This window comes from Salmo salar, chromosome ssa28 (assembly GCF_905237065.1).
Source record: "Salmo salar chromosome ssa28, Ssal_v3.1, whole genome shotgun sequence".
Taxonomy (NCBI): domain Eukaryota; kingdom Metazoa; phylum Chordata; class Actinopteri; order Salmoniformes; family Salmonidae; genus Salmo; species Salmo salar.
In genome coordinates, this window is record NC_059469.1 from 5,161,662 (window position 1) to 5,186,305 (window position 24,644).

A 24,644-nucleotide genomic window follows, 5' to 3' on the forward strand; every position below is an offset into this window, starting at 1 on the left:
ACCTTAGCAGTATTCTTCTCCCCTATTGGCTGAGCAATGGCATACAGGCGGTCCAGCTCCCAAACCATACAGAGGGAGCAGCCGGACAGTGTGTAGAGCAGCCAAGCTGGATGTGTACGCTGGGTTATTGTGTGACTTTACTAGATGTGTATAGTTCAACTGTCAACATTCATGTAGTCAGAGTTAGGATTTTCAGAACAGTAATGAACACCACTTTTTTTTCAAAATCTTTTTATTCCCTCTGTGAAATTGTCGTCAAAACATATCAAGAGAAATGCAATTAAAATACAATAAAAAAAAACCATAATATCAACAGCAACAAAAACAACTACAAAACTACGGTAATCTGTGACACCCACTTTTCTATCTGATTGAGGTGGGTTTTCTGTGCAAGGACGTTAGTAGAGTATAAAACAATAATCAGTTTCACTGAGAGCGAAGAGCACCCGTAGTTACAGGTTCTATGGTAGGGTGTGGATCCAGACACACAACCGGTTTAAGTCCGTGGTTTTAAACACTGAGAACCAGCTCGTGGTTGCTGAGAGGTCAAGGGTCAATGTCCTCGGGGACGACGGTGAGCATGATGTCCTCGTTCCCCCGCCGGACCACCATTCGCAGCGTGTCGTCCCTCTTGATAGAGCTGCTGACATCACTGGCCGAGGTGATTCGCTGGCTGTTGATGGTGATTATGACGTCACTCTCCTGCAGGCCACCTCTGTGGAGAGGAGAGAGGAGTTAGGAGCATGTAGCAACAAAGAAAACGTGCTTTACTGATATAAAGTAGTGTACGTAAGACTCTCTAAGAAGTGTATACCATTAGGTTTCAACCCACAGAATATAAATAGGCCCTCTTACGTCTGTGAAGAAAGAGTTTTCCCATTCCAAAAAAAGCTAAATGAACTTACAGAAGCAGTAACATTCTTTTTAGACACTGTGAGAAACAAAATCTGACCATAGTCTATGAAAAATCGAAGCGCCCTCGTTACCACAAATACCCATCAGTCAAAAGGAAAGCCATTCTTTTCCTTCAGTGGGAGACTGCTGCCTCAGCACAAATTATTTTATGTGGCCACAAAAAATATACAAAGACAGTGCATTCTGTAGGAGTGAGTAACCTAGATAGACTGCCCTATCATGCTGTTTATGTGGTCATGAAATGCTAATTCATTGTGCTATGAGGCCGGTCTATTTTTAAGACCAAAGGACAATGAACTCCAAGCAACCTTTCTGAGACTAAAAGAGACTACAGACGTCCGCATGCTTCCTATCCGAAACAGTTTGTGCTTATAGTATGACAATTTGTAATGTTTTTGTTCATTTTGGTCTTCCGCAACGATTTTTTTCGGGTGTTGGTGCACACAAAACATTTTCTCAAGGCAAGACAAAGCTCGGGAGCCGAAGCCTACACCCTGTCGTCGGTCAATGGTCAACAGTGGAAATGTGTTTGTTGTAATTCAACGATTGTTGACTCATTTTAACACACATTTTTTCACTTGACAAATATTGCACCAAACATCTTAGATGTAAAATTGAACGACTAAGGTCTCCTCTGCAAAAATGTCCAAATAAATGACAGATTTCTGACTACGGCATCTCAAGATGGACAAACAGCGCCAGCCGAACCGAAGCATGCGGAAGCCTTTAGCCAACTACCAAAGGAGTCCTCAAATGCTCCTGTCCTAATCGAAGGTCACAGACTTTAACTGTTGGCTCATGTTTGTACTGATTTGAGTCGGTCCACAGACTTCTGGTTCAGTTTTCAGTAAACTACTACTTACGTCTCAGCTGGTGTTTTTGGGATGACCTCGATGACATATGCCCCTGAGGTAACATCAGGGAAGTCTGATGTTCTCTCCTTCAGCTCCTTTGCAAGCCTATGACCAATGAAAATAGAGAGATAAGTGTTTAATGTGCCACAGGTATTTGGAAGAATTGAATTCACAAGATGAACCTGGCTGGCTGAAACTTACGTTGTAGTGAGAGTCATCATCCTCACACCGATATACTTCTTCTTTGGTAATAATCTACCTAAAGAAAAGAGGATAAATACTACATAAGCATTATCAAGATGATAAACATTGAACATGTAATAAGCAGTACCTGATCAAAGCCACGGGTGTGAACCTTTAGATAGGTCTAGCACAATATTCGTATAGTCGTCTAACCGACAATTACGGACAATAACCGTAAAAGTACAAATAAGTTGTCTTAATCGTCTTAATACATGCATTTTTATGAGTGGGGGGTTTCAACTTTATTTTCAAGTAGATAGAAATAACCCAATAGCAGTCTAAACCATTTGTTTCTTTAAACGGGGGTGTCACCAAAGCTGAGTTGTATTCATTAGGTATGCCGTAGGTCATTTTCAAATGTGCATTAACGTATGACGCATTACAAGCTCAAAACCTTTTTTCCACAAAAAAAAAGACAATTATGACAACACCTTTGGCAATTTAAATGACAATGAATTGTTACCTAAACATCCGTAATCGTCACAGCCCTACCTTTAGATTGTCTGCCGTGGGACTCTGCCAAGAACTGACGGATCTTGTCTGAGGGGATGGCGAAGGAGATTCCTGCTGTCACCTTCAGTGTGTTGATCCCAATCACCTCTCCGTCCTGAAGACAGAAACAACACACACACACACCTGGTCTCTTAGTCTAGTCCCACTTTCACTCTAACAGCTAATTTAGCTCCACTGATATGTATTAAATACCACGTTTTCGAATAAAACCTACTAAACGCTGCTTTTGAGGAAACATAGGTCTTTACTTATGTGAATAAAAACAATGGTGCTATCGCTAAATGCTGTAACGTGTAACTGCTTGCCAAGGTTTACATATGGATTCATAGAGCCTTATCTATGCCCCTTCGGAGGCGTCTTTATTCAAATACATCCTCCAGACGTCTCATAGATTTACATGAAACATATTCTAAGAGACGCAATCCCTATCAATAACAAATGATATCTTACCAGATTGACCAGGGGTCCGCCAGAGTTCCCATACTGAAAAGGAACAGCATTCAGGTTAAAGGGATGATCAGATGGTAGATCTACACTTCCTTCCTGTGTAATGGGGAAAATAAGGAGGAGCTACTGTTGGGCGTTCCACAACTAAATGCCCTGTGCTGATATAGATCACAGCTGTGTGTGTGTGTGTGTGTGTGTGTGTGTGTGTGTGTGTGTGTGTGTGTGTGTGTGTGTGTCACTCACGTTGATGATAGCGTCCGTCTGGATGTATTCCATATCAGAGTTCCTCAGGCCAAGCTCCTTGCCTCCTCTTTGGGTGGTGCTGACGATACCTGTGGTGACCGTGTTCTGCAGGGAGAAGGGGCTGCCGATGGCCACAACAAACTCACCAGGCCTCAGGTCAGCTGAACGACCCAGCAGCAGCACCGGCAGTTTCATCTAAACAAAGGGACACAGGACTCAGATCAGTCAAGAGGTTCACATAGATTTATCCTGTGATCGTTACAAAAAACGAGGACAAAGAAACATATTGCAGGTAGAAATGTACTGTGCGTTCTGAACAGAAACAACGCGTACGGTATCTACGGTAACAAGACCACCCCTCTTTGGAAACACACCTGAAGTGCCTTTGCTACATTCTGTTTGTTTATGTACCACAGAAATAGCCCAGCGCCAGTTGAAATGCATATGGGGAGTCAACATAAAGTTCCACAAAAATCTATCGAAAGGAAGTTGTGATGCCTGAAGCTACGATATGCCATGACGTCGGCATACTCTGCATGCTTTCTGAAAACATATCAAGGCAGTGAACTACCACTTCATCCATCTCAATGGCACAATCTGCAATAGACAAAATCCATCAACAATGACCGGAGAATGGATTGAGTTCTACGGTTGGATCTATGGTAGGTTGTGGCTAGGTTACACCAGACCTTGATATTAATAGGAGAGGACAGGGCAGCGGGGTCAGGGAACGTTGCGATGAGGATACAGTCACAGTATATGAGGAGAGGAACCATTGCCCCCCCCCCGACACCCTGGGCTCAGTGCTCCAGGAATCCAGACCTGACATCCAGACCTGACACAGGAATAGCAGGCCGCTCCCTGGCCGACAGCCCTAAGCACTCTACCAGATGGGCTGGAAGTCGGATAAACGAACACATTCCAGGAAGGGGGTCAGGTGGATGGAATGGGACTGGGAGGAATGGCTTTTGGCACATGGTGACATGTCTGCCAATGTGTCTTTCTGCCACTCATCTGTCACACTGTCACACTTACTGGGTTACAGAGTCTAGGATTTTCTTTTACATACACACAGTGGGATAATACTATAGTACTACTATAAGAGTACTATAATACTACTGTATATTTGTAGTTGGGCAGTTTTGTCTCTGTTGTTGTTACACACATACTGTAAGATACCGTACACACACAGTCATACACCATCTAGCACAGGCCATCTTAGTGAATTATTATCATACACAAGGCTGGAATCTGAGTTTCCTGTGGGATACACTGCGGATGTGGCCTGGCCATCACTTGATCAAGATTCCACTTACTAAACATTTCCTAGTAATTCCTCAAATGAGCGTAGGGAGTCCATGAAATCAGTAGATGACAAGAAACAAAATGACAGTATTACACTTTAGATCCAGCCAGGTATAGATCAGGACAATAGAACTCCCAAGCTAATGGCATCAGAATAAGTTTGAAAAGATACAGTATCTCAGGATTATATCTACCTCCAGAGGCAAACAACTCATGTATAGTACAGTACCATGCGCTATATACTTCAATCTGCAGAGTCTTAAGGTATCTGGTGCGTATCGCTCTAGTCTAGTCAGGACGATGGCTTTGAGTGCCACTGTTTTCTCCAGGCAGTGAGAGACAGACTGACAGACAGGAAGTGTTTTGCAATCCACGGTGTTGTGCTCACAGAGGCATTATCAGATCACGCGTCTCCCCTCCTCCATCCCCCTCCAACCCTTCCATCCCCCTCCACCCTCCTCCATCATCCTCCTTCATCCGCTCGAGACAGCTGGTCCCCCCCCCCCAGTCCCCCCCCCAGTCCCAACAAGCACCCAACGCAATGAACTCAATCCACCCACACACCAGTCTAACTGTGAAGACGTGCAGAGGCACGCCTCTCGCAAACATCCTGTAAAATACCCTCCATGCACTGTACGGAATTACCTTGGAAAATAAAATAATTACTGCGGTTGTGAGATGCAATTATGAAATATTTGCTAGCAAGGCTACACATGGTCTGTCTTTGGTTCTGTCTCAAATTACACCCTATTCCCTATAGTGCCCATAGGGCTCTGGTCAAAAGTAGTGCACTATATAGCGAATGCAGGGATGCAGGGCAGGAAAACTACTTGTCTGTCCTTGAGTATTAAATTGAGTAACAGGACCCAAGACTTATCGCTGGTGCACATTTGCATTTTTTCCTAACGTTTTTGAGCTCCCTTGTTAGTAGTTGACCTCGGTCAACTCTCAGTGACTGGGATTACATTTGCTGCTGAGTCTGATACAGTGCCAGTGTGGAATGGTGAGAGACAGGTCTGTGTGTGCCAGTGGAAATGACCAGGCTGTCAGGGGGGTCAAGGGGGGTCAGGGGACAATGGCTAGGCTGTAGGGGGGCTGCGGGGGGAGTGTCAGATATGGAAGTCTTCTGCAGAAAGAGAGCCATTAGTCAATGCTGCTGTCTGTTGCTGCTAAGGTGATTGACGAGGCACCTGTTGGCAAAGTGTTTGTGTGTTTGTGTGTGAGCTTGGTCTGTCAGGCCTGGACGTGTTTGTGTTTGTATCTATGTGTCTGGACCTGAGCCAATGGGGACTGAAAAGTCAGACCACCCACAGAGTTACTGTAGATTGATTTGCTCAGTGCTGATTAATGCTGAAATTAAATATAAAAGACACAATTAAGCAATAAGGCACCTCGGGGGTGTAGTATATGGCCAATGTACCATGGCTAAGGGCTGTTCTTATGCACGATGCAACTCGGATTGCCTGGATACAGCCCTTAGCTGTGGTATATTGGCCATATACTGTACCACAAACCCCCAAGGTGCCTTATTGCAATTATAAACTGGTTACCAACGTAATTAGAGCAGTAAAAATAAATGTTTTGTCATACCCATGGTATACTGTCTGATATTCCACGGCTGTCAGCCAATCAGCATTCAGGGCTCGAACCACCCAGTTTATAATATACTATAAATCATAGACTACAGGACTGTGATTGCCAATAAAAGCAAAGAGTGTTATACACATACAGTAAATCCAGAACTGCATGTTAAATACTGTCTATCGTCAAATTGTTTGCAAACATTCCAAAAAGTACATTTTGAAAAGCAGCTTGTGTTCCATTTGGGATGAACAACACAATAAAGCTGTCAAAGAGGTAGTATACACCCTGTTTTATCCCAGATGTACCAGTCTGTATTCAAGGTCAATCACACATCCTTTTGGAAAACTCATTCTGCTACTGCTACGTTCTCCTGCCAGGAAAGGGAGGACCTTACTTTTCCTCCCTTCTCATAATTACTTCTAGCTGTGCGCACTCACATACACAAGTACGCGCTCATGTTATGGACGTCAGATTGCTTGCTTAGCGAGTACCACTTCCACCGCCATTGCGGTTCATACCTGGTTCGAACTCGGGACCTCTGCTTTGCTAACACACGTGACTGCCCTCCTTGACCATGTTCCAACAGGTTGAGCCAATCAAAAGGCCACAATTAGATGGCTCCATCTGCGACATTTCAAGCTAGCTGTGGAGTGAGCTTACGGTACGTTATTAAGTCCGTTACACATGCAAACACAGTCCATTGTCAGACTTTATCAGAGACAAATGATAAGAAACTCTTCAGAAGTGGATTTATGATGTCGAAACTTGCTGTTGCAAACCACATAAAAAGTCACAAGCTATTGAGCAGCATCCAGGAGTTAGCAAGGGCCTGAGAGGATTCACAACAAGGTGGCACAGAAAGAAGCCTGCAATGCTCCAGACACACCCCTCAAACATGCACACACACACACACACACACACACACACACGCACGCACCTGCACACTCTACACAATATTCTGTCTCTGCTTGCATATGGGCCAGCAGAGACTCTTTTATCTGCTAAGGCCACAGCTGAGTGTACAGTGTTCCCACAGCCCCCTCTCTCTCTCCTTGTGTGGCTCTCCAGTCTGGCAAACATCTATTCCACTTCCTCTAGTGTAAAAACCCTTCCTGTCCCCAGGCAGGAGCTGTTCTTCACATTGAGACAATCATGCATGGTGAGAGAGAAGGCTTCCTCTGAAAATAAGATTGAAGTCTGTCATAACTCTATTAGTCCACAGGACCCGTCTGTGACTGACCTGGACAAGGTTCCTAAGGGGTTTACGCCAGTCTGGCTGTCTCCTGTCTGAGGAAAGCCAAATGGGAAAATGGCCAAACAATAAGAAATGGGGCCATCGTACTTGATAGTGTGTTTTCTTTGATTGGTTCCTTTCTGGCACCGACCATAGCAAGGAAGAGCATCTGAAGTGATTCATAATTTCCCTTCTTTCTGCTGATGTGATCTTTCCTCAAACCAACTTTCAACCGATGACAAATGCTCTCTGAGGCTGCTGAAATGGGGAAAAACAAACACACACACTCACACACTTATATAACCCATTCCAATAAAGGTTCATCAATGCCAGATTTTGACTAGAATGTCCATTTTCAGTCCAGGCAGATGAAACAGCCTGTGACTGGCTGTTCCTAGATCAGGAGCAAGGTCAGTAAATCATATGCAAACACTCAGACTCTGGGATTACGTTTTCAGGACCTGACTCTATTTGTTGCTCTCAACTGTTTGTTGCTATGGACTTAGCCGTTCTAGACAAACTTACCATGTCACTTTTTCTTTCCAGTTAATAAGAGATACAGCAAATCCCTCCAGACAATGTCACTGAGGACTTAACAGTCCTACACAAAATCTCCCAGAGATTTTCAATCGGGCAATCTTTTTTTCCTGAAATCTTCATTTCCCTGAGGGTGCAATACAGCCCCAAAGGCATCATTCAGAGCCAAGAGAGAAACACAAGCCTGGGAATGCCAGCGTCCGGCGGAGGCATGTTTTGGGATGTCTTTCATCTCTGTTCCACACCACTAGAGCTTGCCTCTCTTGTGTCTAACAGACTCCAGTCCAGTTGAATGACACATATGTTACAAATGTCCTCTTAAGTAGAGTGCAGGCTTTACCCTGGTTTCGAAGTCTTACCGCACGCCATGGAGAGAGATGGATGTTAAGGGCTCCACATGAGATGGACAAGACAGAACCCCTGAAAGAATGCAAGGATGAGACACTCCGACTGAGTGATGACTTTGTTGATGCCAGTGTCACAACAAAAAAATGTTCCATCTCTCTCTTTGAACTTGTTTGATTGGCACAAATTGACTAGGTGGATAAAACCACAGGTATGAAGAGTCTGCCTATGGGCTGGGATGGGCTGGGCCCTCCTCTTCTCTGTGGTTTGGATTAGTCATGGTCGAATAGAAAACATGTGCTGGCGCACACCCAGAAAAAATGATTTGATGTAAACTCCCAGTCATTTATTTGGTAAATCACCAACGTTTCGGCATCACCGTGCCTTAGAATTACTGGGAGTTTATACATAGAGTGTGCAACTCTATTCTTTTTTATAGCTTATTGGATTAGTCATGGAACATGGAAAAGGTGTAGCAGGATAAAGACAACATCTGCTGGATGGAGAGACGACTGTGTGGTAGAGGTTTAACAGCTGTTTAGTTTACCTAAAACTTGTTTACTTTATCCATGTTTTCGATTGATTCACCATACTCCGGCATCTGTGCGGGGCTGTTGAGACGACTCTGTCTCTGTCAAGAAGATTCAACAAAGTTTCTCAACATGGTCTTCAGACCGTATCTTAACTTGATGTCTGTGAAATATCTCATTGACATCAATGAATGATTGATGTGAAAACTCTCGTTACGTAACGCACGCAAACTTCAAGTTAGATTTCAGGCTGTCATTGTCAACAGTATCAGTGTAACAGAGGGTTAACTCTGGCCACAGAGTTGGACAGAATCTCTTTGCTTACCAGCGGAAACAAGCTCTTCGTAACCATTATCTAACATTAATGCATACAGTAATAAGCCTCCACCTGTGAACCACATGGCACCAGGATCTTCCTCTTTACAGTACATCTGACTACTCAATGGCCTTCATATAAACAGATCTGGTTTATTTGAGGCTATTTCAGGTGAAGATCACACCTCTTAAGGATCAGACCCTTTTTTTCAATTTGCGCCTAAAATGACATACCCAAATCTAACTGCCTGTAGCTCAGGACCTGAAGCAAGGATATGTATATTCTTGGTATCATTTGAAAGCAAACACTTTGAAGTTTGTGGAAATGTGAAATGATTGTAGGAGAATATAACACATTAGATCTGTTCCATCATCTTTGAAATGCAAGAGAAAGGCCATAGTCCATTATTCCAGTTTAGGCGCAATTTAGCAGTGTGTGTGCAAAGTTTTAGACTGATCCAATGATCCATTGCATCCCTGTTAAAAATGTTGTATCATGTCTGCCAAAATGTGCCTAATTGGTTTATTGATACATTTTCATGTTCATAACTGTGCACTCTCCTCAAACAATAGCATGGTATTCTTTCACTGTAATAGCCACTGTAAATTGGACAGTGCAGTTAGATTAACAGCGATCCTGTAAAGGTTTTAAGAGGTTTTAAGAGGGAAAGGTTTTAAGAGGGAAATTGTAGAAGGGTCCTTTGACAGATGTGAAGCAGTGGTATAGCATGTACTGCTACTGCACAGAGAGCTCAAGGCAGTTCATTCAGTATGATGGGTAATGCCCTCCAGATGGTGGTTATGTAGCACAGTTAGGAACCTTATCCTCCTGGATGCAGGATGCATGGCCCCAGGAAATGTTCTGTACTGTACAGATCCGGGGAAATGAAAAGGTCAGTTGAGGGCCCCTACAATTATATGTTAATGTAGATGTTTGATTAATGAGCATGGTAACAATATACTCTAATGGATGCAGTTCTTTGCCATCATCCAAGCTTGATGGCATTGAGGGAATAGAATCAATGGCCCTTTGTGCCCATAGAATCCATGTTGGACGATTACCAAATCTAGACTAGAATTTCTGCTGAACAAAGACACCCTGCAGACATGAAGAACGGAAGGATTTTCAAAAAGTGCCATCTTTTATGATGGTAAGAGGGTATAATATTGGTCGAGGCGTCTTGCAGAAGATGAAGTACTAGACTACAAGGGAGATACTACATCGCAGGTCTGTTTTTGTGTGAACTGTCTTCCAATGACACAGCGCAGAAGATCACATGAACCACATAAAAACCTAGCCACCACAACAACAGAGAGCCATAGCCAGAAAAACAAAGGCTTCTCTTGTTGTGTGGACTATGATTAACCATGGCACTCCTGTAGTTTGACAGAACCGTACACAGCATTTGGAAGTGACTCATCCATAGGAATTCACTTAGTGACATTTAAACATGGACACATTTCCCCAACCAGTATTTATTATAGGCTGCTTGATGTTCGTTCTTTCCTTAGGAATGAGTAACTTTGGCAAGGTTCCCTGTAACCTTATGTACTGTACCTATCTGTCCTCCATAGAAAACTTCAACAGTACGACAGCTATCAACTCTATCACGTAACAGTCTATTCACTATACATGTTTTCCCTCTGATATCAGCCTTAGCGCCACTCTCCTGCCTATCTAACCTCAGTCCAACTGTGGTCATGTATTAAGATTAGTGAACATCCTCAGCCGAGTCCCAAGGGCCATAATTATACAGTGTGCAGATAGCATCGCTGAAAATATTTATGCATTTCCAGAAAACATGTTTCATCATTGTCAATAGGCTATGCAATGGAGGACTATAATTTGTGCTAAAGAGGATCAGTCGTTTAACATTGATGTTCAGGCTTCCTCTAAAGTTCACGGAGACCGAGACATGTACAGGATATACAGTGCCTTGCAAAAGTATTCATCCCCTTGCCGTTTTTCCTATTTTGTTACATTACAACCTGTAATTTAAATTGATTTTTATTTGGATTTCATGTAATGGACATACACAAAATAGTCAAAATTGGTGAAGTGAAATGAAAAAAATTACTTGTTTCAAAAAATGTTAAGAAATTAAAAATGGAAAAGTGGTGCGTGCATATGTATTCACCCCCATTGCTATGAAGCCCTTAAATAAGACATGGTGCAACGAATTACCTTCAGAAGTCACATGATTCATTAAATAAAGTCCACCTGTGTGCAATCTAAGTGTCACATGATCCGTCACATGATCTCAGTATATATACACCTATTCTGAAAGGCCCCAGAGTCTGCAACACCACTAAGCAAGGGGCACCACCAAGCAAGTGGCACCATGAAGACCAAGGAGCTCTCCAAACAGGTCAGGGACAAAGTTGTGGAGAAGTACAGATCAGGGTTGGGTTATAAAAAAAAAAATCTCGAAACTTTGAACATCCTACGGAGCACCATTAAATACATTATTAAAAAATGGAAAGAATATGGCACCACAACAAACCTGCCAAGAGAGGGCCGCCCACCAAAACTCATGGATCAGGCAAGGAGGGCATTAATCAGAGACAACAAAGAGACCAAAGATAACCCTGAAGGAGCTGCAAAGCTCCACAGCGGAGATTGGAGTATCTGTCCATAGGACCACTGTAAGCCGTACACTCCACAGAGCTGGGCTTTACGGAAGTGGCCAGAAAAAAGCCATTGCTTAAAGAAAAAAACACATTCGCCAAAAGGCATGTGGGAGACTCCCCAAACAAATGGAAGAAGGAACTCTAAAATTGATCTTTTTGGCCATCAAGGAAAACGCTATGTCTGGCACAAACCCAACACCTCTCATCACCCCGAGAAGACCATCCCCATAGTGAAGCATGGTGGTGGCAGCATCATGCTGTGGGGATGTTTTTCATCGGCAAGGACTGGGAAACTGGTCAGAATTGAAAGAATGATGGATGGCGCTAAATACAGGGAAATTCTTGAGGGAAACCTGTTTCAGTCTTCCAGAGATTTGAGACTGGGACGGAGGTTCACCTTCCAGCAGGACAATAACCCTAAGCATACTGCTAAAACAACACTTGAGTGTTGGAGGGCGGTAGCGTGTGCTAGCAAGGTTAAAAACAGTAAATTACATCTAAATCATAGCACAAAAAGACCCTCCTGCTCTTGAACGTTTTTCACCGTTTTTACAATAAATAATGCTCGTTGCTGAGGCGCCCTATATCAACAATCCCGCCATGCTAATATATTAAACCTGGCCTGCTCCAAGAATGTTATGAAGACCATTTTTTCATGCAGGAATTTGTCGGCCATAAATAAATGAATCCCGTCTGTGTTGGCAGATGAAAGACTATCTAAAAAAGACACTTATGTTAGACGTATTTGTCTACTCCATTAATAGCCGCTCTTAATCTCTCCATTGCATTCCTGTTCTCTGGCATCATCTCAGAGAAAGAGATGGAAAGGGAGAGGGCAAGTGCACGAGTGAGATCAAGATGGCGAGCTAGATAGGGAAGGAGGGAGTTAAAGAGAGAGAGAAAAGCGAAGTTGATGTAAGTCGCTCTGGATAAGAGCGTCTGCTAAATGACGGAAATGTAAATGTAAAATGTAAACAGAAGAGCTTGTAAAAAAAATAACAATAAGCACCAGTGAATTCAGAGATGGCTGGAGAAGAGAGGCATCGAGAGAGGTAACAGGCCATACCGGGGTGTCGATCTTGATGAGGGCAATGTCTGCCTTCTCGTCCACGTCTGTGATCTTGGCGTCGAAGGTGGCGCCACTCTTCAGCTCCACCTTCACCCGGTGCTTATTGGCCACCACGTGGGCGTTGGTCACAATCAAGCCGTCCTCTGACACCACGAAGCCAGACCCGCTGGCCACCGCCACCTCACGCTTAGAGAACACCATCCTGGGGAGAGGACAGACAGGAGACAGAGTGTGAGACAGGAGGACAGAGGGTGAGACAGGGAGACACAGGGTGAGACAAAGAGTGAAGGTGAGACAGGGGGACAGAGGGTGAGAGAGGGAGCCAGCGGGTGAGACAGAGAGACAAGGTGAGACGGGGGGGACAGAGGGTGAGACAGGGAGCCAGCGGGTGAGACAGAGAGACAAGGTAAGATGGGGGACAGAGGGTGAGACAGGGAGACAGCGGGTGAGACAGGGAGACAAGGTGAGACAGGGGGACAGAGGGTGAGACGGGGAAACGGGGCAACAGGGAAGCATTATTTATCTGTTTGCACCTAAAACACATACAAGTAGAAGAACTGTTCTGAAAATATGTGTAAGTCCACATGTTCATGAGGAGACCACATGCTACTACTGCCAAACATACACCGGGATTTTGCTCATGGCAATTCCTCTTGAAGATCACTTGAACAAATTACCTGATGACGTGTTTATTAACAGGAGGGCCGGGGAGCATATTTGTCTCCTTATGGCTACAACAGGATCCACTTTGTCAGGCTGACAACTATATACACAGCTGTGCAAGGCAGGAGATCTGACCTGACATCTACAGTACTAAATATAGGTATTTATTTGTCTAACACTCCCTCCACCTCAATATAATTGCTTAGGGTAATAGTTGGTAACTTTGTTGTCATAAGTTTTACTGGGAAAAACAGCATCAGATACCTGAGCCCGTATTCACAAAGTGTCTCAGAGTATAGCAGTGCTGATCTAGGATATGTTGTGACTTTTAAATGATAATGAATAAGAAACGGAGGACCTAATCCTTGATCAGCATTCGAACTTGGAGACGCTTTATGAATACGGCCCAGATACCTGTAAATCTGCTGTGGTCAGTGTGTGTGTGTGTGTGTGTGTGTGTGTGTGTGTGTGTGTGTGTGTGTGTGTGTGTGTGTGTGTGTGTGTGTGTGTGTGTGTGTGTGTGTGTGTGTGTGTGTGTGTAGAGGGGAGGTCCTTACTTGCGGTAAAGTTCAATATGAACCACAGCGGGAGCGATCTCCTCCACCACATCAGCGATGAAGTTATATCTGTGGCGCAGACTGTCTGGATTCTCCTGGCCTGAGAAAAAATTCCAGAAACACACTATTAACAAATCATCAAATACATACAGGGGAATTAGTTCAGGGTTATACTATGTTGCCACAAGCCCTGATATGATAGGGTATCTCATACAAGCCCTGAAATTTCTGGGGGGAAAATGATTATTTTGGCTTGGAAAGGACCAGTCCACTGTATCTATCTGTATAAAATGTTTGTTCAAAGTCTGAGCACTAAACTATATATACATATACACTTCATTCAGAAAGTATTTAGACCTCTTAACTGTTTCCACATTTTGTTATGTTACAGCCTCATTCTAAAATGTATTAAATACATCATTTTCCTCATCAATCTACACACAACACCCCATAATGACAAAGCGAAAACAGGTTTTTATAAATGTTTGCCCATTTATAAAAAAAATATATAGAAATACCTTATTTACATAAGTATTCAGACCCTTTGCTATGCGACTCGAAATTGACCTGAGTGCATCCTATTTCCATTGATCATCCTTGAGATGTTTCTCCAACTTGATTGGAGTCCACCTGTGGTAAATTCAATTGATTGGACATGATTTGGAAAGGCACACACCTGTCTATAGAAGGTCCCACAGTTGACAGTGCATGTCAGAGAAAAAACCAAGCCATGGGGTTGAAGGAATTGTCCGTAGAACTCCGAGACAGGATTGTGTCGAGGCACAGATCTGGGGAAGGGTACCAAAACATTTCTGCAGCAGTGAAAATCCCCAAGAACACAGTGGCCTCCATCATTCTTAAATGGAAGAAGTTTAGAACCACCAAGACTCTTCCTAGAGCTGGCCGCTCGGTCAAACTGAGCAATCAGAGGAGAAGGGCCTTGGTTAGGGAGGTGACCAAGAACCCGATGGTCAATCTGACAGAGCTCCAGAGTTCCTATGTGGAGATGGGAGAACCTTCCAGAAGGACAACCAACTCTGCTACACTCTACCAATCAGGCCTTTATGGTAGAGTGGCCAGACGAAAACCATTCTTCAGTAAAAGGCACATGACAGCCTGCATGGAGTTTGCCAAAAGGCACCTAAAGGACTCTCAGACCATGAGAAACAAGATTCTCTGGTCTGATGAAACCAAGATTGAACACTTTGGCATGAATACCAAGCGTCACATCTGCAGGAAACCTGGCATCATCCCTACTGTGAAGCATGGTGGTGGCAGCATCATACCCAAGAAGTCTCGAGACTGTAATCGCTGACAAAGGTGCTTCAACAAGGTACGGAGTAAAGGGTCTGAATACTTATTGAAATTTGACATTTCAGTTTTACATTTTTTTTTTTTTAATAAATTTGCAAGAAATTCTAAAAACCTGTTTTTGCTTTGTCATTATGGGGTATTGTGTATAAATTGATGAGGAAAATACACTATTTAATCAATTTTAGAATAAGGCTGTAATGTAAGACAATGTGGAAAAAGTCAAGACATGAATACTTCCCGAATCTATATATGTATACAGCACCAGTCAAAAGTTTGGACACACCTGCTCATTCAAGGGTTTTTCTTTATTTTAACTATTTTCTACATTGTGGAATAATAGTGAAGACATCTAAACTATGAAATAACACATATGGAATCATGTAGTAACCAAAAAAGTGTTAAACATATCAAAACATATTTTATATTCTATATTCTTTAAAGTAGCCACCCTTTGCCTTGATGCAGCTTTGCACACTCTTGGCATTCTCACAGCCAGTCACCTGTAATGCATTTCAATTAACAGGTGTGCCTTGTTAAAAGTTAATTTGTGGAATTTCTTTCCTTCTTAATGCATTTTAGTCAATCAGTTTTGTTGTGACAAGGTAGGGGTGGTATACAGAAGACAACCCTATTTGGTAAAAGACCAAGTCCATATTATGGCAAGAACAGCTCAAATAAGCAATGAGAAAAGACAGTCCATCATTACTTTAAGACATGAAGGTCAGTCAATCTGGAAAATTTCAAAAAGTTTCTTCGAGTTCAGTCGCAAAAACCATCAAGCGCTATGATGAAAATGGCTCTCATGAGGACCTCCACAGGAAAGGAAGACCCAGACTCCGCTGCAGAGGATAAATTCATTAGAGTTAAATGCACCTCAGATTGCAGCCCAAATAAATGCTTCACAGAGGTCAATTAACAGACACATCTCAACATCAACTGTTCAGAGGAGTCTGCGTGAATCAGGTCTTCATGGTCGAATTGCTGCAAAGAAACCACCACTAAAGGACATCAATAAGAAGAAGAGACTTGCTTGGGCCAAGAAACACGAGCAATGGACATTAGACTGGTGGAAATCTGTCATTTGGTCAGATGAGTCTAAATTTCAGATTTTTGTTCCAACTGCTGTGTCTTTATGAGAAGCAGAGTAGGTGAACGGAGGATCTCTGCATGTGTGGTTCCCACCATGAAGCATGGAGGAGAAGGTCTGATGGTGAGGGGGTGCTTTGCTGATGACAGTGTCTGTGATTTATTTAGAATTCAAGGTTTGGGATGAGTTGGACCACAGAGTGAAGGAAAATCAGCCAACAAGTGCTCAGCATATGTGGGAACTCCTTCAAGACTGCTGGAAAAGCATTGCAGGTGAAGCTGGTTGAGAGAATGCCAAGCGTGTGCAGAGCTGCATCAAGGCAAAGGGTGGCTACTTTAAAGAAGCTAGAATATAAAATATATTTTGATTTGTTTAACACTTTTTTGGTTACTACATGATTCCATATGTGTTATTTCATAGTTTTGATGTCTTCACTATTATTCTACAATGAAAAACCCTTGAATGAGTGGCGTGTCCAAACTTTTGACTGGTACTGTATATACAGTTGTAGTCAGAAGTTTACACACACCTTAGCCAAATACATTTAAACTCAGTTTTTCACAATTCCTGACATTTAATCCCAGTAAAAATTCCCTGTTTTAGTTCATTTAGGATCAACACTTTATTTTAAGAATGTGAAATGTTTAATAGAATAATAGTAGAGAGAATTATTTATTTCAGCTTTTATTTCTTTCATCACATTCCCAGTGGGTCAGAAGTTTACATACACTCAATTAGTATTTGGTAGCATTGCATTTAAATTGTTTAACTCGGGTCAAACGTTTCGGGTAGCCTTCCACATGCTTCCCACAATAAGTTGGGTGAATTTTGGCCCATTCCTCCTGACAGAGCTGGTGTAACTGAGTCAGGTTTGTAGGCCTCCTTGCTCGCAGATGCTTTTTCAGTTCTGCCCACACATTTTCTATTGGACTGAGGTCAGGGCTTTGTGGTGGCTGCTCCAATACCTTGACTTTGTTGCCCTTAAGCCATTTTGCCACAACTTTGGAAGTATGCTTGGGGTCATTGTCCATTTTTAAGACCCATTTGCGACCAAGCTTTAACTTCCTGACTGATGTCTTGAGATGTTGCTTCAATATATCCACATAATTTTCCTACCTCATGATGCCATCTATTTTGTGAAGTGCTCCAGTCCCTCCTGCAGCAAAGCACCCCCACAACATGAAGCTGCCACCCCGTGCTTCATGGTTGGGATGGTGTTCTTCGGCTTGCAAGCCTCCCCCTTTTTCCTCCAAAACATAACGAATGTCATTATGGCCAAAAAGTTTCACCAGACCAGAGGACATTTCTCCAAATGTACGATCTTTGTCCCCATGTGCAGTTGCAAACTGGAGTCTGACTTTTTTATGGCGGTTTTGGAGCAGTGGCTTCTTCCTTGCTGAGCGGCCTTTCAGGTTATGTCAATATAGGACTCGTTTTACTGTGGATATAGATACTTTTGTACCTGTTTCCTCCAGCATCTTCCCAAGGTCCTTTGCTGTTGTTCTGGGATTGATTTGCACTTTTCGCACCAAAGTACGTTGATCTCTAGAAGACAGAAACGTGTCTCCTCCTGAGTGGTATGATGGCTGCGTGGTCCCATGGTGTTTATACTTGCATACTATTGTTTGTACAGATGAATGTGGTACCTTCAGGCGTTTGGAAATTGCTCCCAAGTATGAACCAGACTTGTGGAGGTCTACAATTGTTTTTCTGAGGTCTTGGCTGATTTCTTTAGATTTTCCCAAGATGTCAAGCAAAGAGGCACTGTGTTTGAAGGTAGGCCTTGAAATTCATCCACAGGTACACCTTCAATTGACTCAAATGATGTCAATTAGCCTATCAGAAGCTTCTAAAGTCATGACATCATTTTCTGGATTTTTTCAAGCTGTTTAAAGGCACAGTCAATTTAGTGTATGTAAACTTCTGACCCACTGGAATTGTGATACAGTGAATTATAAGTGAAATAATCTGTCTGTAAACAATTGTTGGAATAATTACTTGTGTCATGCACAAACTAGTTTGTTAACAAGAAATTTGTGGAGTGGTTGAAAAACGAGTTTTAATGACTCCAACCTAAGTGTATGTAAACTTCCAACTTCAACTGTATACCCTATACTGTATACTCTACGATACGTAAGAGATAATCAACAGGGGCTATGCGTTCTCTGGAAAATAATGAATTAAGTGGAAGGTGTGTTCCACGACGCGCTAGTGGAGTGGGACTGACCTTCCATTATTTTCCAGAGAACACACAGAGCCCGGTAAAAATGTGTTCAACATCCACTGAAATAGGTAGCAAGTTTACTAGATAGCTACAGTAGTTGCCATGGTAACCAAACAAACAGACTTGCTATTTTAGCTAACCAAACCATCAGTCTTGGCTTGCCATTATGAAAATCGAAATCAACCAATTATGTTTTCAATTCGAATTTTGCAGTAAAAAGCAGCTCAAACATAGAACACGTAAGAATGAACTGTAGCTATTGAATTATACCATGCAAATATATTGTGCGTTATAGGGAAATAATGCACGCTCTACAATGCCTTTCAAGCCAATCAGAAACAAGTATTCAACAATGCCGTGGTATAAACATTTATAAACAACCGTTAAACAACTTCTTAAGGCTAGGGGCACTATTTTCACGTCCGGATGAAAAGTGTGCCCAGAGTAGATTGCCTGCTACTCAGGCCCAGAAGGATATGCATATAATTGGTAGATTTGGATAGAAAACACTGTAAAGTTTCTAAAACTGTTAAAATTATGTCTGTGAGTATAACAGAACTTATTTGGCAGGTGAAACCCCGAGGACAAACCATCCAGGATTCTTTTGTTTTTTAGGTCACTCTCTTTTCAATGGGTTTTCTATGTGGATCTAGATTTCTAAGGCACTTGCTTGTAGTTCCTATCGCTTCCACTAGATGTCAACAGTCTTTAGAAATTGGTTGATGTTTTTTCTTTGAGTAATGAAGAAGTATGGCTGTTCAGAACGAGGGTCAAGTCTAGTGTACTGTTGTGGTTGGGGCGCACGACCTGAAAGCTCGCTCCACTTTGTTTTCGTCCTGTATTGAACACAGTTTATTCCGTCTTACATTTTATCGATTATTTATGTTTAAAAATACCTAAAGTTGGATTATGAAAGTTGTTTGAAATGTTTGGATCAAGTTTACAGGTAACTATATTAGATACTTTGTAGTCATGTTGCGAGAGTTGGAACCGGTGTATTTTCTGAAACACACGCGCCAAATAAATTGACATTTTGGAGATATAACGACAGAATTTATCGAACAAAAGGACCATTTGTGATGTTTAATGTACCTATTGGAGTGCCAACAGAAGAAGATCTTCAAAGGTAAGGCATGAATTATATCGTTATTTCTGACTTTTGTGTCGCGCCTGGCGGGTTGAAATGTGATTTTCATGTGTTTGTTTGATGGGGTGCTGTCCTCAGATAATAGCACGGTTTGCTTTCACCGTAAAGCCTTTTTGAAATCTGACACTGTGGCTGGATTAACAAGAAGTTCATCTTTAAACCGATGTTTAACACTTGTATGATTCATCAATTATTATTATGAGTATTTCTGTTTTTGAATTTGGCGCGCTGCTATTTCACTGGGTGTTGTCAAATCAATCCCGTTAACGGGATTGGCACGCGAAGGGATTACTAAGAAGTTTTTAAGAGCGCATTCGGCCTCCTATCATCACTATACTGTATAATCAACTCTATTGATAACATCCACAAGGGTAGTGTGAGTGACAGAATCCAGATCAATCTGAAATAGGGAAATTGGAAGATCCGCTTTGAGGCTCGATATTGTACAGCATGGTCAGTCTTCTGATCTCCTCACTGAGCTTATAAAACTCAGGAAGTGACTCAAATCTGAACTTGTATAACCATTACACTTTATTTTAACTTGCGCAACTTTGGTTAGGAAACAGCTGCAGTGCGTGCAAAACATCTGCAATTACCCCTTTTTATTTGGTTATTCATCTCTTCCAATTGGATCTGTGTCGGTCCAGTTAACGAATATCTCTAGGCCTATACTCCATTTCCTCTTTCTAATAAATAGCACCTTTCCAACCCACCTCGCAAACTGATGAAAGAGTTCTTTTAAAACCCCTATTTGGTGTGGTTTGGTCTCACACAACCTATGATAGGCTAAACATAATGCACTGCAGATGGGCTGAACTGGGCTGGACTGAGCTCTCCCAATCACCCCCAACCACAACAACAGGGACAGTCACACTGACACCTACACTCTTAGAAATAAGGGTTACAAAAGGGTTCTTCGGGCTGTAACCATAGGAGAATCCTTTTTTGGTTCCAGGGAGAACCCTTTTTGGTTCCATGCAGAAGCATTTTGGATTCCATGTAGAACCCTCTGTGGAAAGGGTCCTACAAGGAACCCAAAACGGTTCTACCTGGAACCAAAATGGTTCTACATGGAACCAAAAAAGGGTTCTTCAAAGGGTTCTCTTATGGGGACAGCCAAAGAACCCTTATAGGTTCTAAATAGCACTAGATTGAGCCAGACACAGTGCTGGATGATGCGTAGACATTCTCCTTGCTCTGCATTGTGGTGTATTAGCCTCTGGCAACATGGTGTCCATCCAACAGGTCCTAACAGTTCCATTAATATGATCTCAGTCTAAGGAGTTTCACAGACCTAAAAACAATTCCCTCGACCCGACCTGCAGATAGAGACATGCACTCTGGCATGCCATGTAAAACGGCCTTTAATCAAATCACATAAAAAGACCTCCGATTTTATAAAAGATCAAAGAATATGCTGTGAATGGAGGACTTTCTTAATCACTAACAGTCACGCCATCTCTTTGGTGCACTGAAAGCCTACATTGAACAGAGACACACAGGCAGGTTGGGAAATAGATATACAGAAGTCGTTTTGTGGCATGTTAATTTGACTCCAATGAGCTAAACATAATGGAATTATCATCCATATATTATAAACATATTTTGTGGATGATATGCGAGAGAAATCAGAAAACTCTGGACACACACGCGCTCGAGAACAGACTCACACACACACACACACACACACACACACACACACACACACACACACACACACACACACACACACACACACACACACACACACACACACACACACACACACACACCAAATTTAAATTGTATCACATAGCGAGAGAAAATAATATCCCACTACCCTTACAGATGTGAGTATCTCCTAGCAGATCTCTTGAATATAGGGCATGGCTAGTCTATTCTTGCCCACTGAAATGCCCATCAGTTATACTGTATGACACTGACACTTGGCTTGGCTGGCTGTCTGGCCGCATGGGTCCCTCTCATATCACACTCTCTGAGTGAAGTGAGAACATAGAAAGACAGAGGCTGGCAGGAAGGGTAATTGTAATGACCTAATACTGTAGATATAGTCTAAGACAACTGTGTGGAATAAATCTACCTCAACAAGTTATTTTTCATTTCCAACTGTTAGCATGATTGAGGGATTTCTTGCAGAATCTGTGGGTCTATTGAAATACTACCACGTTTCGCAATAGATCAAAACCTCTGCCGGGCTAACTTAGTGCCCTCGTCCTTGAAACAACGCTGGTCGATCAGTCAATCAGTCACCCATCCATCCCCGCCCATTCATGTGACCAGCGTGTTCATGCCTGCACATGTGCATTCTAGTCCAGCATCCACTGTTATTCCCATGGTGCTCTTGACATCACTGGTTTATACGTTTTTTCCATGCGGAAGCTGCCCCTCTCCCTCTACTGAATGCACTGGGTAGCAGGATGCATTTCAGTCTGGATCCTCTGACTACCTTCAGATCAACCTTCAGCTCTTCAGAGTCTGGGCGATGGTCTTTCACTGTCTGATGGTCACAGCGATCTCCATCGTGTCACTCAAACCGAGAACAGAGCATCATCAAGAGAAATAAATAAAGAGGTATTAACTAAGTATTAGTTAACTTAGCTTACCAATTAAATAAAACAAACTTAACCAATTTGCTTTGAACCAACTAAATCTGTTGTGTTCAAAACATGTTATGGTAGGAGATTTCATTCACATTTCTTTCCATTCAAAAGGTATTAAGTCACCAGCCCAGTGAACTTTCTACCTACAGTGTTTCGTTGATCTTGTATCCATGCCTGTCAGTCACACGTACTGCATATGCGAAACGAGTCACCTCATGAAGAAATGGGTTGACAAAACATGGCTCTATGACTGTAGAATTTAACCTAGATCTGGATCCATCTGGTAGGAGTTATACAATCTACTGACTCCATGAGGACCAGATGCTATGACATCACCGGTGGAAGCAGCTCATGTAATAGCTTGTGACTCGGAGACCTTCCAGATCTTTGGCTTGGCTGAAACTCCCGGAGACCTCACTCAGCTCTGAGCGGTCTTGTGCTCGGTTATTGAGTGAAACAGCTATTTTTGGGGTGGTGAGGTAAACTCATATCAAGGTAAGCCAGTCCTCTGACCTGAAGGGGGGAAACAAGAATCTGGGACGGAGTTTTGTGTTCAAAAGTCAGGGGAGGGAGGAGAAGGAGGAGGAAGAGGATGAAAAGGAGGGGGAGGAGGAGGAGGGAGTGAAGAATGGGGAGCAGGAGTTGGATACTCAAATGTTCAGACAGGGGCTAAAATGAGCTGAGATTTCACCTTCCTGTGCTCTGTAGTCTGTCTAATCTGATAGGGCTCAAGTTATAACAGAGAGTCTCTACTGTAGCAGAAAACGAACTGCCACAAAATGATCTAGGTGTGAATGGTGTGTTCACAGCTGTGTGTGTGTGTGTGTGTGTGTGTGTGTGTGTGTGTGTGTGTGTGTGTGTGTGTGTGTGTGTGTGTGTGTGTGTGTGTGTGTGTGTGTGTGTGTGTGTGTGTGTGTGTGTGTGTGTTTTCGATATATATACCTCAAGGCCAAGCATCACAACTATATACATCGGCAGAAAGCCAGTATTTATTTACACTGCATACACCAAGTTCCCAAGAAAGTCCGATTTCAACAGGTTTTGACCCTGAAGTGCTGAGAGCTGATGTTTGCAGCCAGCTTTGTGCCAACTCAGATCAAACTATCTGCATGTGGAGTCGTACAAGTCACTTAATAAGTCAAAACAGCCATGAAGGCACACCACTGAAATGTCAATCAAACTGCATTAAAATGTATTATTAACCAACAATTTAAGATATTTTTTAGACATGATATCATTAACATCACATATCTCCTTGTGACATTTTTTTAAACACACTAAAGCTCTGTCTAGTTTGACTGGTAGGCTACTGTTAAATGTCTTGGGTGTGATTGTGATACATTCTGACAAACTGGCTCTACCACTGGGTCCAAACTGCTTACGCCACAGTAAAACAGATCCCTTTGAACCTTCATATTTACAGTCATTTCATTTCATTTCTTTGCAACATATTATTTAGGGAGCATAATTTACCGCAATTCACTGGATAATATCTCCATTTGGTTTAGGCCTACACCTTTTACACGTTATGGTTTTACGCACAATATCGTACATGCTTGCTGATGGGTCTACCAAAACAAACAGTGATTTTGATACATTATGTTGAATTCCAACATTGACACATACCTTTGCTACAGGTTCCTCTCTGTATGAAGATGACCGGTGGCTGCTGAAGCTTCAGAGCCCGGTTACTCAATCTCTTCAGTTCGCAGATGTTTCGGTAGGACACCCCGTCACTGCCGCACACCGGGTCCGCAACTTTGCAGACGCACACACCGTTTTTGCCCCGACGCCTTACTGTGGCGGACACCCCAATTCCGTCCGATATCGAGCAGTCCATGCCCTCTCCGCACTCCGGGTCCCCTAGTCTCCCCGTGCCGCCGCACACCTCACCTTCTCCGTGCGCACAGACCGGACAGCAGTCGCATTGGTCAAGGATGTCGCCGGCCAAACAGTCCGCAGGGATCGGGGGACATAGAAATTTGTCACATTTATCTGGACAGCCGATGACATATCGCTTGGCTCTTGACTCGCAAACTAAAGGAGCAAGAATAAAAGTTGCGCAGAAGACGCACCAAAACATTGTTAAATATTAAAGTATCTAAAAAGGTACAAAGTTGCCAAAAAAAACGACTCTTAAAACTTTACGACTTGCTACAAAAATATGTTTGATCTGCATAAATAAACGTTACATACATTTGCAAATAAATGTCAGACGCTTTTCACTAAAATGAGCTTTGTTGGTCTACTGCTGTCAGTCAACAAAGATGCTCCAACTCTCTCTGTG

At 42.7% G+C, this 24,644-nt stretch overlaps 1 protein-coding gene across 2 annotated transcripts; it reads right to left on the reverse strand.

Moving 5' to 3' along the window:
- Positions 1-214: 214 nt before the first annotated feature.
- htra1 (Serine protease HTRA1) lies at positions 215-24,644 on the reverse strand. 2 transcript variants are annotated; one of them, NM_001141717.1, is given in 9 exon segments: positions 215-715; positions 1,779-1,874; positions 1,971-2,028; positions 2,505-2,619; positions 2,976-3,068; positions 3,216-3,410; positions 12,763-12,967; positions 13,986-14,085; positions 23,984-24,600. In NM_001141717.1, coding segments are annotated over 9 exon segments (1,488 nt in total). In that variant the 5' UTR covers positions 24,441-24,600; the 3' UTR covers positions 215-546.

Excerpts from the sequence above, each read along its gene's own strand:
- htra1 (XM_014178895.2), bottom strand. The coding sequence starts at position 24,440 with ATGTTTTGGTGCGTCTTCTGCGCAACTTTTATTCTTGCTCCTTTAGTT. Across the intron at positions 14,086-23,983 it reads GAGAGGAACCTGTAGCAAAG|GCCAGGAGAATCCAGACAGT; the intron begins GTATGTGTCAAT and ends ATTTTTTCTCAG. Across the intron at positions 716-1,778 it reads CCAAAAACACCAGCTGAGAC|AGGTGGCCTGCAGGAGAGTG; the intron begins GTAAGTAGTAGT and ends TCCTCTCCACAG.